This window comes from Pygocentrus nattereri, chromosome 21, assembly GCF_015220715.1.
Source record: "Pygocentrus nattereri isolate fPygNat1 chromosome 21, fPygNat1.pri, whole genome shotgun sequence".
NCBI lineage: Eukaryota > Metazoa > Chordata > Actinopteri > Characiformes > Serrasalmidae > Pygocentrus > Pygocentrus nattereri.
In genome coordinates, this window is record NC_051231.1 from 7,371,127 (window position 1) to 7,389,588 (window position 18,462).

Below are 18,462 nucleotides of genomic sequence, written 5' to 3' on the forward strand. Positions count from 1 at the left end.
TTCACAGAAAGTGTTTTTTCAGAAGTGTTTCTGAGCCCATGCAGTGATTTCTACTACAGAATCATGTTTGTTTTTAACGCAGTGCCGTCTGAGGGTCCAAATATCACGACCAGCGAGTACTGGTTTTTGGCCTTGTCCCTTGCATACAGAGATTTCTCCAGATTCTCTGAATCTTTTAATGTTATTATGTACATAAACGATGAAAAGCAGACGTTCTTTGCAATTTTACACTGAGGACAGTTATACTTGAATTGCTGCACTATTAGTTTTCTTCTTTGGTCCTGTTAAGAGACAAAAGCAAGACTTCAGATACAAGAGCATTTTCCAACATCAACTTCAGACCTTTTACTTCTGGCTCCTTTGGCTATGAAATAATGATGCTGCCATGCACAGTGATTTAAGAAACAACTGAACAGCCTAATGAATATCTGCTTTTGATCCTCCAAAACAGGAGGGCTACATTCAGTCTGTAATTCCTGCATGGGTCACCTGTTACGGACGTGCATGCCCTCAGATTAAAGCGGACAGTGCTGCTGTCATTTTTTTCCTGCGTTCTAGCCTCTAATGCCAGGTCTTGATGTTTTCCCAAGCATATTTAGTGTGAATGATGGATTTTTATGCTCAAGCGGTGGTGATCCTTAAACAGAAATCACATGTGACCTTGCTTCTATTTTAGTTCTGATCACTCCCCAGACCCCTTGTGTTTACAGAGTATGGGAACAACATCTGTGGCCAAAGCTTGGCAGAGAGCTCCATTCGTTATGCAGTGGAAGGCAAGAGATTCCACCTCCTCGACTGTTGTTCATATAACTGGGCCACTTTATATGGCAGCAGTTCATTAAAATACTTCTGTTATCAGCAAGCACATTTTTACACATGCAGCTCTGCTTGATCTGCTTGATAGACGGGTCTCCGAGAATGCAGGGCTATTCTTTTACGATAATGATGCCATCTCGCAGATGAAGGGCTGCGATTGCAGTTTGCATTTGGGTTCATTGGTAATTTCATTAAGTGAACGCTTTGCCCATTTCAGCTTAGAAACTGCTGCACACTCGGCGATAGTGAGCGATGCTGTTTGTATAATAATGAGTAACAGTGTAATCACATTTCTAATTTGGAAGGACAATTGATTTGAAAGGTATTCACTGCTCAGTGATGGGGAAGGCATCTTTATACGTTTAGCACCACCCCCACCTCCCTTCCCTTGCGCCATTATAAGGATGTGTGATGTAAGGACGGTGAGTCATACTCGAGTGGGTGCTGCATGAACAAATGGTAGCAGCACATTCTGTCCAGTTTTACACACACTGTGCCCCTTTTGCTGCTGTTTACATGTTTAGCTTATGGCCTGACTGATGTGAAAATTTTATTGCTGTTACTTTTTTATAAGGGTCTAAAAATTCCTGGCTTATGCTCTCGACAGATATATTTTTATTAGATTTATTTTTGTTATTAATGGTGCACCAAAATGAAAATCCTTGGCTGAAAACAGATCCAAAATCAGAACACGTTGGTGCAAAAAAAACAATAAAAAGCTATAAATTATTAAAGCATCGGGGCTGCAGTTCATGCCACAAAATCCAATGTCCTTGTCAGACAGAGAACGATTGGACGGCGAAGGCAGTGAATTTCAGTTATTACATTTTGTAGTTAGAATTTGCCCTTTTGGCATTTGAGTTCTGTGGCTGCAAATAGGGTCGTTGTGCGGCCAGGGACTTTCCTATCTGCTTCTTTTTATCTGTTGTGCATTTCGAGTGGGATGTCCTTTTTTTCTTTTCTTTTCTTTTTTTTTTTTTTTTTTTGAAGCACTGTCAAGACCTGTAGTGGAGAAGCTCTTGGGCGTTCTACCTCCTGTTGCTACTCGACGTGAAGAAAGGTTATAAATCGCTCTGCTAATGTTCCTCATAGAAACCGTGAAACCTTGAAACAACCAGCGTTTCTAATCACTGTTTCGCATTTTCATTACCATTCAAATCATTTGTAAGGTTTTTTGAAGCAGGTCTACGCAGACACTTTATATTTCAATTGTGGTTTTCTTTCTCGGCTAAAAAAAACAAAACACTTATTACATTTTTGCCCGTCTGATTGAATACATTCTGATTATAGATTCTGACTGAGGTGTTTATTCATCCACTCCACTCAACAATCTGATGGAAAAAAAAAAACTCTATTTACACGCAAACTACAAGTAATCCATTTCAAAATTACATGCATGTGTAGTCGTTGCAATGGCAATGAGCATCACGTGAGTCCAGTCAGTGTGAGATGAGCAGCAGTGAGCAGTGCTTGTGTTTTTAATTGCTTTAAAATGATGTCAGACTCAGGTAAACGTACTTCACATGCACTTATTGAAGAAGTACGAGAGGCGAGCGTCGTGTTCGATGACACAAGCTGGACGTCTGTCCCACCGCCGTCATTTAAAGATCAAAGCATAGCCTTTGTCTCCTCTGCAGACCAGTTTCTGCTTCGCCATGCTGAACGTTATAAACCTTTCACTATGACGTGATGAACATGCTAAGAACATGCTAAAACTTTCTGATTGGTAATTTAATCAGATACAGACGTTTACATGGTGGTGGTGGTGGTGGTGGTTACGTTTTAACAGGTTATATATGTGATTACCCATGTCAGCCAATCAGACAGACATTGTATTCTGAATGGCCTCAGTTGGAATACTCTGTTCCGATTGAGGTGTCTACATGGACATATTTCTTTTGGATGATTGGGCTGTTAGTTGGATTATTAGGCTGCGTGTAAACATGGCTAATGATTGTTTGGTCATCAGCTACTTTCGACAGTGAACAATGTATGTGATGTTTCCTTCCAGCACTTTTATGAGCAAACGGTCTGGAAAAATGGTGTCCTACAGTTTTACATGGAATTAAATTGAGCTGATAGTGTTGTTTGTTGGTAATCATTTGTTGCGTGACTCATGATTTAAAAAGGTCTGTGGAAGGATTCAACAAAGTGAGTGAAGAGCTTTATCTCCTCAGTGGGACGATGTTGACCAGCCATGCTGGAACTATTTTGCACAGTTGGTAGGTCTGACCTTAAAAAGGCAAGCAAAAAAAGCTGAACTGTTCTTTTCTGATCATGCAGTTTATAGAAGGTTGTCACACAAGTTCTAAAGAGTTTTGCGTATGTGTGCTTATTTAAATTTGAGAAATATTTTTAAACGCAAAAATATGTTTGGGGCAGTATAAACTCTGGACAGCGCAGAGCAAGTCGAGGAAAAAGTGAATGTTGAACCCTGGTTTTAGCTTTAATACTGACTGATATGATGGTCATTTTCAGTCATTATGTTTCTTAAACTCAAACAGCAGAACCATACAAACTCTTGACATGCACAAATGATGGAAGTGTGTCAGGTGGACCTTCAATAATTAGATTTCTGTTAGTTATTTTTCTTATTTTTCATCAGTTCTTCTCATAGAAATTTTTTAGTTTTTTATATATTTTAACATGGTATCCTGTGCTAAATGTCACATTTGTATACAATTTCCAGTTAATTTAACCATGATGTTCAAATTTACCTGTTTTTATTGTTGTGAAGGATGCAAGCATATAATGACTGCCACTTAAGCAGTTCTACAAAAATGACCAGAAACAATAACATCCTCAAGAGTGAACGATTTTCATGTGAGAGATGGATTAAAACCCCACTAATTATTGGACAATTATTTCAGCCAATGTTATCAGCTGTTCAGTGTACTGACTGGGCCCTACTGTGCCTCCTTGTGTTGTCTTGATCCTTCTGTTGTGAAGTAATTAGCTGTGTTCACTCTTTTGACCCAGTCTCATGCTTGTACCAGGAGTCAATGGTGGGCCCCATGCTAGGAAGCAGAGTGCCCCTTACTTGATCCAGCGTCAATAGGCTCCCCGTAGAGAGGCGGTGTGTGCGATTCGCCACGTTGACTTGGGATGAAGACATCATCGGTGAAAGTGTTAACAGATGCAGAGAAATGAGGGCAGGGTAGAGGTGAGGGTTCTCTCCTTGTACTAATCCATCACTACAGCGTCCGGCACGTCTGTCTTGAAAAAGATCAGCAAGTCAGGATGAGAATGTGTCACTCAGACTCAGCAAGAGGCAGTTTAGCTCTGCTACGCACCACATTCAGAGCACCGTTGTAAAAGACTGCCTTTACGTTTAAAGGTCGAATGCTTGCAGGTCTCTTTAATCCTCCATGGCGCTCTGCTGGATGTTGTTGCAAAGCTAGACATTGAACTCTAACAGGGTAAACCTATATCCTCCTTATTAAGCTTGACTCTAGCCGGCCTAGCCCTCCTATCGTTTTTCTTCTGTATCGAGATGCCTGTGTGGCCCGGGGAAGTTCTCTTATGCTCCTTGAGGTTGGACGACACTTGAGTAACAAGAGCTGTGTGAGGAGATGAAGGGAGCAGGATTTGCTGTGTGCTTTTGTTACTTAGGAGTGAAAAATGGCTTTTAACATATGTTTTAAATGCAAATTGAGAGTGCATTCTGCACATAGCCGACACAGATTCCTGAATTGTTCGTAGCATCATAATGTAAACATTGTATGTGGAGCATTTTTATCAATTTTACAGAGGCTCCTTGCATTTACAGATGTTTCTTTAAAGAACCAGTTGTTCTTTAAGATTCTTTTAATCTTTATATCTTTTAGGATTGCATTGTAAGGAGATATTAACAATTGATGTAAAATCTGTGTGTAGTATGTTTCTCATAAGGGGGGCAGTTCTATTTTCTCTTTTATTACAAAAGGGATGTATTTGGGTCACGTCTTTAGAATATGACCAGAGGCATTTCCTTGCTGTGGTGCATGAAACTAGGTTTGAGTGATATGGTAAAAATATAACGTCATGTTGCTTCCAGACATTTTCATGACACACAGTGTGTAAGATGTTTAGTTCCTCTGAATTTGGACAAGGAAGAGAGGAAAAAATATCAGTTGTGCCACATTTACGTTTATGCCATCTGGCCGATGCTCTTATCCAGAGCGACTTGCAGTTTGATCAATTTACACAGGTAGGCAAAGGTATTAGGAGGTGTTAGGAGTCTTGCCCAAGGACTCTTATTGGTACAGTGTAGGCTGCTTGTCCAGGCAGGGATTGAACCCCAGTGTAGAAGTGTTTTACAGTGTAGAAGACAGAAGTGTTACGCACTACATCAACCAACCACATTTAAAAATACTACCCAGAGCTATAAATGCAGTGATTTTTTTTTTTTTTTTGATTTTTTTTTTTTTTTTCTTCCACCATTCACTCGCTGTGCTTTGTGAGTGACCTGTGTGATTGGTTTCTGGACGCCTCACAGTTGTAAAAATATGGTGCTTTAAAATCGGTTGAATCTTTTTGAATCACCCTGCATTTAAAACATAATGTATTTATTGTACATTGAAAGGGCAAAATGTTTTGGTGATGCTAGGCTACTACGCTAAAAGTTTCATAAGAAAGGTGTGTTTAGTCCCAATTTATCCCTCTTATAAATGTTTATGTATCAGCAACAGGAGATTTGACTGTGGAAAACATCAGGATCGGCCCATGGTTCCCTTATTGGTGCATCCCTGCTGCCCACAGTATACATTGAAAACCACACTGTGATGTAATTAACCACAATAATATTATTCTTATACAGCCTAGCCAAACAGACGCTGTTTCTTTTCTTGTAATAGTTGACAGGAATTTCATATTTACCCCAACATCTGGACACAACCAGTTTCTACAAACAACTAGTGTTTGGGTTGCAGACTTTGCTGCCTGTTTTATTGCTGTCGATAAGGAGGCTTATGTAAGGAGTCCAGCAAACTGGCAGCTCACTATGAGTGATTAGACTTGCAAACGTCATTCTGGTGTTGTGCAGCCAGCCCGTCGTGTGCCCTTGTGCCTGCTGTGCCCCTCTTCTCCGGCTGATAGCCCAATGTTTTGCGTGCGTTTTGTCTCTATGGATTGGGAACTAAATGGGGTCATTGAGTTTCACATTCACGTGTGCCCCAGGCATCAGCATGCATTGTTCTACATTTGTATGAGTGCCTGCATGTTGTAATGAATATCAGCATTTCTAATTAGCAACTAATTAAAGGAACAGCATGGATGATGAACAAGGACAATAGAGCATGGCAACCCTGTTGTCAGCATATGGGCTTTCCTTAGTGGTTGCAGTGCTTTTGTCTTCCTTGTTGGGATTTTGGTGAATGTGCTTCAGTCTATTGGACAATTGATTCTATTGAAGTTTCCCCTGTGTCCGCTTTTATCGAATGTTGATTGTTCTTTAGTTCTGGCTTGTAGAATTATCATGCATCTGAATATATTTGCATGTACATTGTTGATCCAGGCCTGCGGTGGAAGTTGAAAACAATGCTTTTAAACTGAATAATCAAGGCTGTTTTTCTAACAGGACTTTATTGCTTGTTTATAGATGGTATTGGTTGCTATTAGCGTGTCCTAATGAGACTTATACCTCTTATAACAATATACCTCTAAGCCTTTTCTGTTGTAGCGTTGCTGCACGTTCTGTTCATTTTTCAGACAGTATAATTTATTTTATTTTAATTTCATGTGGATCCCTTGGAGTGAATTTGATTAATTTCAGCAGAGTTATGACTTCACCTAACACATATTTAATTAATATTAGCTAAGGTGATGCCTAGATGCGTAGATAACCTTGACACACATGTTGGAGTGAAGGTATGAATGTAATTTTTGATTTTCTTTTTCACTTTCTAAGCATTTTTAGTCTCGACTGCTGACTGAAATCGGTTTGAATAGTGAAATTTAACATTAAATCGTGTCAAAAGATGGTAAGTGTAGTGGTTCGTCTGGTCTTATGCTGCACAAGTCTGATCTGGTGGTTTGCTTTGGTTTCTGGCATCTGACCATCCTGGTCTGCAGACACTGCTTTGTGCTTTCAGTTTTTTTTCAGGAAACGTGTTGTTTTTTTTTTGTTTTTTTTTCTTTTTTTCAAGCTCCATTTGCTCGATAGAGCAGCAGCAGTGAGTGACCACTGTATCCAAGAGGTCACCCAGTTTCCAGCAGTGTTCTCGTGGTGTCCGGGGTCTATTTGAGCCTGGTCCAGTGTTTAGATTGGACTGGTTCTAGGACTCTAAAGCTCCAACAACACTGTTCTGAAGACACAGATCATTGATTTTGTTTCCTGTGAGCCACCACGTCCTGCTGCTAGTGCTGTGATGAAGCACACTTCAGTGTTTCCCACACACAGGCTGTACTTTGGTGCCCCCCAAAAGTATATTGCCTTCGAAGTAAATTTTGTCCCATTTTAACAAATTAAAAAATTATTTCTGTGAATGAACTGTGGCACCAGGGTCACCGATCACTTTTTTTCCATGACTTAATACTTCACTTTAGCCATTAATGGCACTTCACATCTGAAAATGAAAGCCTGGGAGGTTCAATATTCAGTTATTTAATGCCGAATTCAGCAACCTGAATAAATAAATAATATTATAAAATGTAGTAATTAAATGTGGGGCCGTTTTGGATCTTAATGTTCGTACTTGGGCTGTATAAATTATAGGGTGAATAGTATATCCTAAAGTTTATGTTACACCAGATTTCTTTTTTTAAATTGAGGACAGTTGTGGAAAACGTTTACCTTAATATAGGCCCATTAATAGCCTACAACAGGGAACTGCCACCTTCATGGTAGTGCTAAAATAAAACAAGCTCTTGAAACTTTGCTTCTAAAGGTTGGTTAGTGTAGTGGTTAACGCCTCTGCCTTCTACACTGTAGACTAGGGTTCAAACCCCCACCTGGGTAAGCACCCTACACTATACCAATAAGAGTCCTTGGGCAAGATTCCTAACACAACCTTCGCCTACCTGTGTAAAATGATCAAATTGTAAGTCGCTCTGGATAAGAGCGTCAGGTAAATGTAAATGTAAAGGCAGTCGCATCCTACGCCTGAAATTCCACACCAACATTCCACACCAACAGGACATTGCACACCAACAAATCATCAAAATGTCTCACTTGTGCCTTTACTTCACTTGAGGTATGCATGTTTTGATCTTTATGAGTGCTTAAGTATTTCAGAACAAAATTCAGGCAGAAGTTGAGGCAGAACTATGTGGACTTGAGGGGGAAAAAATGGTGGTAGTGTCACTTTTAAAAACTGCCATTAAAAACTATGATTTATTATTCAACATTTCACAGTATTTTGTGCAAAATATGCAGTTTAAAGAAAGGTTTTGTACCGAGTTGAACCATAAATATTACCTGGGTTCACCTAAAGCAGGGTGGTCCAAACTTTTCAAAGAGGGCCAGATCATACTCTGTTAAAATACCCGAGGGCTGACACATTACTCACAAATGATTCAAAATATAAAGTTTTTTGCAAAATATCAGAAAATAGAATCTGAGCTTTCTGTGAGCTATCGTGTTTCCCATCGCTGTATGAAAGATGCCCGAGGTGAGAAAGATGCCTTCTTTTATTGTTGAATTGGTCATTCAGGACAGTTTGGATGGAGAAGCACTTACAATAAATAATTCAGTTGTTTAAGAGTAACAGTACAACATGTCAGATGTACTAATCATATTCCTGATTAAGTCTTTACTTGTTGAAAAATATAATTTGTGAGATGAACTAAACAATCTATAAATTGTTGGTTTTGTTAATGTTCTTTACATATCAAATAAACGCAGTGCAGCCGTGTTTTAGTTCGACCTTGAAGGGTAATATTTGCTGAACTACTGAATTTAGTCTGATCAGGAGTTAACATCTCGCCACAGTCGGCAGTTTTCAGTGTTTAGTTTGAGCTTTGGGTCTGTAGTCTTGACTAAATATTGTTTGCTAAATGGTCAGCTGCCACCATCAGGTGAAAGGAAGAACTGCAACGTACTGGCTGATGGAGCACTTATAATACACTGTAAAACAGACGCCGGAGGCTCATTTAAATCTGTCTGTGGGCCGCATTTGGCCCTGGGGCCGGACTTTGGACAACCCTATCTTAAAGGGTCTGCGCCAAGATAAGACAGACATTTTTTTTTCAAGCATCTTGACTCACAAAAGCTTCATTCTTGATCCATTAATTGTTGCTTAACTTCAAAACTGTCCTGATTTTGGAACCAGATGGTGCAGTTATGTTGTATTTAATAGGCACAATGTATTTCACATAGGATAGTGACATGAAGGAGAACCGTGGAATGGGAGATGGTCAAATTTGACTAACATGGCAGACGTCTTCATGAGAATCAACCAGAGTTCTGTTGTTATAGTGGAGCTCAGGATGACGGGTGCAGGACTCTTTTGTTTTTCTTCTCTTAATGGAGATCCCACGTCTTTCATGAGCAATTTTGGCGTGTTTACTAAATGAGCCATCACCTTACTTTCTGGTGGTCTCCCCAGGCTTTTTTATTGTAGTGCAAGATTTCTCAGCCTTGACGACAGACAAAGGCATGCCTGAAGGTACTGACACTCTCACGAAATGTTGTACCGCACCCGGAAAATCTACTATGCCACCTCACCCTTCAGGCTTTACTCATGCAGTGGGATGGTGCAGGTTGACAGTGTCCTGACAGAAGTACTGAGGGCTTCGTGACTGCCTCATGAACATATCTTGATAAAAAATGTTTTTCTGCAGTGATTACTTGCCACTTAACAATATGATAATGCATATTTTAAATTATCCAGCTACTTTCTCTTGCAGTAAGAAATAGTTTGATGGACATATTTATATGCATTTTTTCAATTGTTTGTCCTGTAAAGTTTTCATTATTTGGCCAGTGTGTCAGTCCAGTGGTTCTCAAGCCAGATGGTCCAAATGGGCTGGGTATCGAAAATCTATCACCTATTTGGTGCTGACAAAATTACCTAAATTCTACAGAATGTCGAAAAATGATAATTTAATGCCAAATTTCAATTGGTGCGAGTCGGTTTGTTTTGACGGGTGTGAACATGCGCCTCTGCTTACTTCCACACCAAAGAACCGAACTGTGGTCTGCTAAAAGTCACAGGTCTCAGTCCGCTCCCAGGCAAACCCTGGGTTAGTTTGCTGCAGTGGAAACGCGTCTATGATTTTGTGCATCATATTCGAGGAAATGTAGCATAAATCCTCTTCTTCTAGCAGCACATCAGCGCTTCACTGGCCGCATTATCTGCCTGTTTTAACATCTGACTCTTGACTCATTTCATTCCCGCTAATAACGGTACACCAGTAATAAAACAATAGCCAAGAGAAGCATTTGATTTTGGCAGAAATGGACATTTTCTGTGTTCATTGTGGCAAGTTTGCCAGTAAGAGAACTTGTCTCTGCTAACTTTAAGACCAATAAACAGATACTCACATGTGAAAGGTGATGTGCTGTAGCCATTGCGGTGTGTAACCGGCCGAACTAAAAGAAATTGTCACAAAATCTAGACTGCTGATTGGCTGTCTGTTATATTCTGCAAGCCTATTGATAAATTCAGAGCTGTTTGGTTATTCTATCATCACTTACAGTGAGCAAATGCACCCACTTTAGCAAATTCTGTTCATTTCTGGATTAAGCCACACCCACTTTCAAAAAAGTATAAAGAAGTATCGTTCAGAATTGGGATCAAATCAGGGTTTCGGTATTAGTATATTGTTAATACTAAAAATGATTCAATTTGATCTCCCTCTATTATTCTTTGACTGCATCACTTTTGGCGTTCATGACATAGTATTTAGGATTTAGTGGGTGGTCTGTGGTGTTGGAAGTATTTACTCTGATCGAATCAGTGGGTAAACTGACTGTCTTTTAGGTAGAGCTGGCTAACCGCGCTAGGAATTTTGATTAACGTGAAGGTCACCTTTCTCCTGTTACAGCTATTCAATTCAATTTTATTTGAGTACTGTGCCAATTAGAGTGCACCGTGCTGTATAACCTTGGCAGACTCTTGAAGTGTGTGCGGAGGAGGAACGCTGTGTCTGGCTGTTGTTGTAACCTTCATTGTGTAGGATGGTATTAACTTCGTGCAGCTGCTGTTTTGTATTGGCTCAGATGGATTGTGAAGCCCTCCTATGACGATGTAAAGGATGCAGAACCCTGTACAGATACGGGAAGCTAAAAGCCAAATGCATGCTTTCTTGAATCATTATACTGCACAATAAAACCTGCTTGGCAGTGTTGCAGTAGTGACTAGAGCCCATGTGTCAAACACGAGGCCTGCCACACAATCCTATCTGGCCTGCAGAAGTATTTTAAATTTCTATTAATATTAATTATATTCATAAATTATATTAATTAATTCATATTACTCCAAACTAATGACTCTCCTACCCCAACAACAGTCTATGGGCAGTGGTTACATCTCAGTTCTACACAATTCTGTGCAATTTCACACCAGTCATACCATAAAAATGCATTTTAGCTACAGTTCAACCAGCAGAAACATTAATGTCAGCTCAGCAGCTCTGAAATTGAGCCCAAGTCTTAATGCACTTGCAGCAAAGAAAGGATGCCAGGCATCTAGTTCAAGTAAATATGTAGGTTTAAAAGCCTGAGCTCCTGGGCACATCTGCATTTAGAGTACTTTGTATGTCCATGTAATTTTTCAAGGTCTACTACAAGTGTCTGAATTTTACTGTTGAAGTTGCAGATATACAGTTGCATATTTGAATAAACAACGGCCAGTTAAAAAAAAACCCATTTATTTCTGGCCCACAGATTTGATGAGATTTTTTAATATGGGTCTTTTACTGGTCAAGTTTGACCCCCTGGTCTAGAGTACGATTTTCTGGTTTAAAGACTAGGAAGAGCCCCTTGTGATGCAATTACAATGGCTTTGGGTTCATTTTTGGAGGTGGCCTGCTTTGTGTTTTTGTTGTTGTGTGAGCACTAATTCAGTCTTTCATTCTGCTATTCATACATTGATTCATACATTTATTTGTGCCTGCAGATGGATTCAGAAGTAAGCCAAGAAGCTAACAATTATGCTAGAAAGCTAAATGTTTTATTGCAGCTGCATTAAAAGTGGTAACTTTAAGGCTTTAAACTGTGATTACAGTAGAGAGAACTGAACAGACAAATGACTGAAATTGCTCTTTAGATGTGGAGGACAACAAGCGAATAGCTAAGGATAGCACTCTAATTAGATTTCTTACCTTTTGGATAGTTTTCTCAGACTTAAAGGGTAAAAAGCTTTGTCTCTGGCATTCACAAGTGCTGGGATTGGTGTCGTACCACTGGGATTTCCAATGGTCGTTTGAAGCATTTGTGCAGTGCATGCTGTATATTATGGTGAACTTGACAGTGATGAAATCCTGAATTCTGTCAAACCAATGAGGCTAAGGTGTATAATTTTATTAACTCTCTGCTTAAATACTGGCTCTGAATTCTGTCAAATGACCCAAGTGACATTTGTGGTTTTATTTCTTAAAAACAAACTAAGGTATAGAAATTCTGAAATGCGTGAAGAATTATGCACTTGATTATAAAGTGCCTTTTGTCCTTTTTAATCTTTCTACCTTATTTCTGACTTCTGTTTGAATGATGTTTGACCTCCATTCCACTAATTTTGCATCACATTCCTTAGTAGTCCATTTACATGGCAAGATGCACAATAGCATATTTTTTTTTTCTTGTATTTACCAGCACTCAGAAAAATTAGCCAGGAGAGCTGACCTGCAACAATGCTAGGAAATCACTTCCATTCAAAGCTCCTATTGAATCAGGCCTTTAGCAGAATGGAATCCAGACAGTTTCTAAACACAGACTCTCAGGCATTTGGAAGAGGTAGGATTCTCCATGTTCAACATTGTCTGCCAGATGCTCTTTTTCACAAATGTAACGTTGTGATCACTGGATTTTCTGGGTCCAGTGAGAAACAGAAAGTGGCCTTCCAACTTGTACTTGGCCTTAAATGCATGACTGCTGTTCTCTGCTCATAGGGAAATTTAAATAGTGCAATATGATATTTAGATTTCTGTGAACTTGCGTTGTATACTTGATAATGAATGAAATGCATTAATTGTGCTCTTGTTGGGCTTCCTTATTCCTTATTAGGCTGGAGTTGGATTCATTGTTTAGCTTTCATTTGAGTAACTTACCACATTTTCTAGTTACAGCAGGCACATCTTTACATATATGTCTGATTTGTAATCAGGGCTTCGATACGTTTGTCTGTTTCTTGGTCCAAGTCTTGACAGTATTGATCATAATTTCTAATGCTGCAGGTGGACGTGCTCGTCAAGGTCAGCAATCGAGTGTGTCTCTGCAGCTCAGTTGAGGCAGCTTGTCAGCTTGTCTTTGTTCAGGTGATTGTTATCCTTCGCACATTAACCCGTCTCAAGGAGCCTGGTGAGCTGCTGCTGGGTTAAATCCATAGCTCTGATTGGCTCAGAAGATTACAGCGAAGCATCAATCATTCCATTGACTGGCCTTTGTGTAGTCCACAGTTTACCCTGGCTAAAGAGAGGGTTTTTTCCACAGGGCTAAAAAACTATGATGAATAGTGAAGCTACACTCTTTCTTTTCATTCATCTGGGGAAATATGTGAAATGACAAGCTGTCTGATTGAAATGGGCATATGTTGAATGTTGTTTTACAGGAGGAATGAGGATTACCAGTGAAGTGGGTTGGGGTGATTATGGTGAACATGTAATATTGCACTACTTGAACTTCACAATATACAGTGCATGTGACAATATTTATTATGCCTGAGGTTTGCTAAATAGTTGGAACAGATGCTGAACTTCAAAACAGAAGTGCTTAATTAAAAAGTGAAAAAAAAATAGTGTGTGTGTGTGTGTGTGTGTGTGTGTGTGTGTGTGTGTGTGTGTGTGTGTGTGTGTGTGCACGTGTATATATACACAGTATCTCACAAAAGTGAGTACACCCATCACATTTCTGTATATTTCTATAGAAATGAAACTTGGAAATAACTCACACTGTACAGTTTGCATAGCAGTGTAGATTTACTGTCCTCTGAACTCAACACACAGCCATTAATGTGTAAATAGCTGGCAACACAAATGAGTCCACCTCTCAGTGAACATGTCCAAATTTTCAATATTTTGTGTGATTATTAGGTCACTGCATTGAGCATGGAATTTACCAGAGCTGCACAGGTTGCTACTGGAATCCTCTTCCACTCCTCCATGATGACATGATGGAGCTAGTGGATGTTGGACACCTTGCACTCCTCCTCTTTCCACTTGAGGATGCCCCACAGGTGCTCAATTGGGTTTAGCTCTAGAGACATACATGGCCTGTCCATCACCTTTACCTTCAGCAAGGCAGTTATCTTGGAGGTGTGTTTGGGGTCGTTATCGAGTTGGAAAACAGCGCAGTTTCCAAATGTCACAGTACAGGTTGGAATTCATGTTTCCCTGAATGAACCGCAGCTCCCCAGCGCTGGCAGCATTCATGCAGCCTCAGACCATGATACTACCACCACCATGCTTGACTGTAGGCAAGAGACAATTGTCTTGGTACTCCTCACCAGGGCACCGCCACACATGCTGGACACCATTTGAGCCAAACAAGTTTATCTTGGTTTTGTCAGACCACAGTACATGGTTCCAGTATTCCATATTCTTAGACTGCTTGTGTTCAGCAAACTGTTTCTAGGCTTTCTTGTTCATCAGCTTCAGAATAGGCTTCCTTCTGGGATGACGGACATGCAGACAGAGTTGATGCATTGTGCGGCGTATGGTCTGATCACTGACAGGCTGACCTCCCACTTCTTCTACCTCTGCAACAATGCTTGCAGCACTTATGTGTCTCTTTTTTGAAGCCAGCCATTGGATATGACGCTGAACACATGAACTCTACTTCTTTTGTTGACCTGTTTTGTTCTTTTGGTTGGACTGTTCGGAATGGAACATGTCCTGGAAAACCTCTGTATGACCTTGGCCACCGTGCTATAACTCAGTTTCAAGGTGTTGGCACTTATATTTTTTTTTCTTATGGCCTAGGCCATCTTTGTGGAGAGCAACAATTCTCTTTCTCACATTTTCAGGGAGTTCTTTGTCATGAGGTGCCATGTTGAATATCCAGTGGCCAGTAAGAGCAAATTGTACCCAGAACATCCAATTTAACAGCCCTGCTCCTCATTCACACCTGGAACCTTGTAACTAAACTGAGTGACACCAGGGAGGGACACCGACACACTTGGGCACAATCTGGACATGTTCACTGAGAGGTGGAGTCACTTGTGTTGCCAGCTGTTTAGACATTAATGGCTGTGTGTTGTGTTATTTTTAGAGGACAGTAAATCTACACTGCTATACAAGCTGTACACTGACTACTAAGTTATATTCAAATTTCATTTCTATAAGGTTGTCCCATGAAAAAATATAATAAAATATTTACAGAAATGTGAGGGGTGCAGTCACTTTTTTGTGAGATTATGTATGTATGTTTTTGTGTGTTCAACACCCCTTATATATATAACGCAATAATAACACTTAATAACAAATAATAACGCGATTTTAATGCAAATTCTACTTGCCCCTGTGAGTCATCCGTAGTTCATGTTGAGATTGGACCGTGCGCGGCGTCTCTCATTAAGAGTAGACAAGTAAGTGTGTTTACATGTAAAGATCTTTGCCAATCCGACTGAAAACAATCGGATTACAGACTCAGACTGAGGTGTTTATTTTCACTCTGTTCAACAGTCTGATGAAAATCTTCGTTTACATGCTCGCTACAAGTAGTCTGATGCAAAATGACACGCATGCGTGGAGTAGCGCTTAGAGAAAACGTTACCATGACAGGGAACATCACGTGAGGTCCAGCCGTGTTGAATGGTATAAACCTTTCGCTGTGACGCGCCGCGCATGCGCAGAACATACACGTTCGGATTGGAGTGTAATTGGGTTCAGGCGTTTACACGGATATTATTCTTTTATTTAACGGAGTATTTAGAGGTTTACCCACCTCGCTGAATCGGATAGAAATTATATTCCGACTGGCCTCAGTTGGACTAGACTATTCCAATTGAGGTGTTTACATGGATGTATTCTATTCTGATTGAGCTGTTGGATTATTAAAGGATTATTAGGCTGCATGTAAACGTGGCTAGTGATAGCATAAGATCATAACCATTTTAACCGTAACATTTCACTTAAAAATCCTTATTTTCTATAACATTTACACAGATTAAAAAAATGGGATTAATTGCATTAATTGCTTATGAAATTCTGAGATAAATTGCGATTAAATGTTTTAATTGTTTGACAGCCCACATATATGTATATGTGTATGTATAAGTGTGTGTGTGTGTGTGTGTAGTGACTTGAAGCAAAGTTTCTCATTAATCAGCCATCATTCTGTAAAGCTTATTCAACCTAGCAACGGTTGCTGTGAAATAATGTATTTGTGGGTGTGGCATTTGTAGGTCAACTTGCCAGTTTTAGAAATACTGACGATGCTTGTGCTGAGCTCAGAAAGCATATAATGATGTGATTTATTATGAAAATGATGACACTGTCGTATTGCCCACCCATAAAACCAAGTATCATATGGAATGATTAAAGCAGGTGTGAGAGGCCTGGGAGTATTCCCCAGGCTTGTGGAAATGAGAGCGTGTTTTGCGTAATGTCAGGCTCCCTCTCTCACGCACATAGACAAGCTCTGCAGCGTAATTGGAAATGCCTGGAATGAATTTCTGTGTACGGCCAGATCAGTGCAGTCAATTAAGGAACTCGCCACTGCCTTCGTGCAGGAGTGAATTACGTGGCCATTTGCGCTGCCCTTTTTAGGATGTCGGACACATCATCCGTTCAACCAAACTAAGTTAGTGCCAAGACTTTTTTTTTTTTTCCATTTAGTGAGCTCTTGTAATGTCTCCAAATCTTTTTATAACCATTGATGAAACTCGCACATGTAGATCGTCCGACAAGTGAGGATTACATTTTAGGCCCCGGTGAGAGGATGTCCTGACTGGATCTAGGGCGGTGTTATGATACTGTAGAGCCACATATCAGAGGTCAGTGGTTGGCCTGTGCTATTGATGAGAAACAGGCTGATGTAATAAAGGATCTGGTCCCTCTGGCACGGAGATCAGTAGATAGTGAGTGGCCTGCTGTCTGCCAGAGCGGCTTTTTGGCATGCGCATATGCGTTAAGTACTTTGTGTTTGTGTAGGCTGTCTCTTGTTTGCTTTGCTGCCTGGAGTTTGTTTGCTGTATCTTAGGACATCTGTCATGTAATCTTTTTTTTTTTTTTTTTTTGTATGAGTAATTTGTGATTGCTCATTCATAGATAGATGCATAGATTAATGGAAACATTCATACGTACGTACAAGTACATAGCAACTGCTATTTACGTTGTGTGCATGTTTCATGATGAATAGACCAGTAGAAAAGGCTTTTGCAATTTTTTGAAATTACATTGATTATGTTACTTTCTTTCCTCCTTCTCCCATAAGCTTACCATTTCATAATGATGTTGTTGATACATAAGAAGAGCTAAAGACTGTGCAAAATTTTGTGTTTGCAAATCACTTGTGTGAGGATGTATTGCAGATTATTTATGCCAAAATATGATACAACTTGAGTTAGCCATTAATGGGATAAATGTGCATATAAATATTATACATGTGTATTTATCGTTTTTCAGAAAGTTATTTGTATGACATCTGTGGTGCCGTTTGTTTTTCATTAACTCCAATTCTCCACCTCTCCCTCCTTGTTCCTCCAGGAGGCAGCTGTAGGGGCGTGTCCCAGCACCCTCTGGGCCGGGATCGATTGGCTGGCTGGTGGGCGTGGCCGGTGGCGGGCTGGCTCCTCCCCCTCCCGGCGGCAGCGTGCGCTCCCAGCCGCCCCCCGCCTGCACCCCGCGCTCGCCCGGCCTGCGCGCCCGAGCCCATGCACCCGGCGCCACGCGTTCCCCCAACGCCATGTGCGTCCCGCACACCATGGAGGCGGGCAAGCACAGCACAGGCCAAGGCCAGGGCCAGGGCCAGGGCAGCCGTGGCGGCGTGCCGCTGGAGCCGTTCGTCCACCAGGTGGGCGGCCACACCAGCATGATGCGCTATGATGACCACACCGTCTGCAAGCCGCTCATCAGCCGAGAGCAGCGCTTCTATGAGTCGCTGCCCCCTGAGATGAAGGAGTTCACCCCAGAATACAAAGGTAAGCCATGAGACATGGGAAAGGGTAATGGAGTCCACACTATGGTGGCGACTAAAGGTTCTTGTTCTAGTTAGTTAGTTCTTATAGGCATTGATTTATGGGAAAGTCATGTCAACATTTACTTAAAATTAAAGTGCTGTGTGACCTATAATCCTTAATATAATCTGCATTATGTGCACAAATGCTTAGAAAGATATTGCCGTTGATTAAAAAAGGGAAGAGGTGGAGAGACATTGCAAACGACTACAATGGCCTGTTGATTAAGCTTTATTTTGGTACAGTCATGTGAACAGACTCTTCTCAGGTTTATTCTCATAAAACAGCGGGGTTAGGGAGTCTGTCACAGTTCTCTCCAGATGAGAGATGGTGTAATTTGGGAGACTTGCCTGCACCACTGCGTGTCCAGATGATTGCAAGTAATAAATGT

General features: G+C 40.6%; 1 protein-coding gene across 4 annotated transcripts in view; it reads left to right on the plus strand.

Annotated features, from left to right (window-relative positions):
• Positions 1–18,462, plus strand: part of ip6k1 (inositol hexakisphosphate kinase 1) — a 53,995-nt gene that overhangs the window by 15,201 nt on the left and 20,332 nt on the right. For all 4 annotated transcript variants that reach the window (XM_017704858.2, XM_037532387.1, XM_037532388.1 and 1 more), the window contains exon 2: positions 17,602–18,035. In XM_017704858.2, coding sequence (XP_017560347.1) covers positions 17,801–18,035 — 235 coding nt within the window. In that variant the 5' untranslated portion in view covers positions 17,602–17,800. The remainder of the gene's footprint in view (positions 1–17,601; positions 18,036–18,462) is intronic.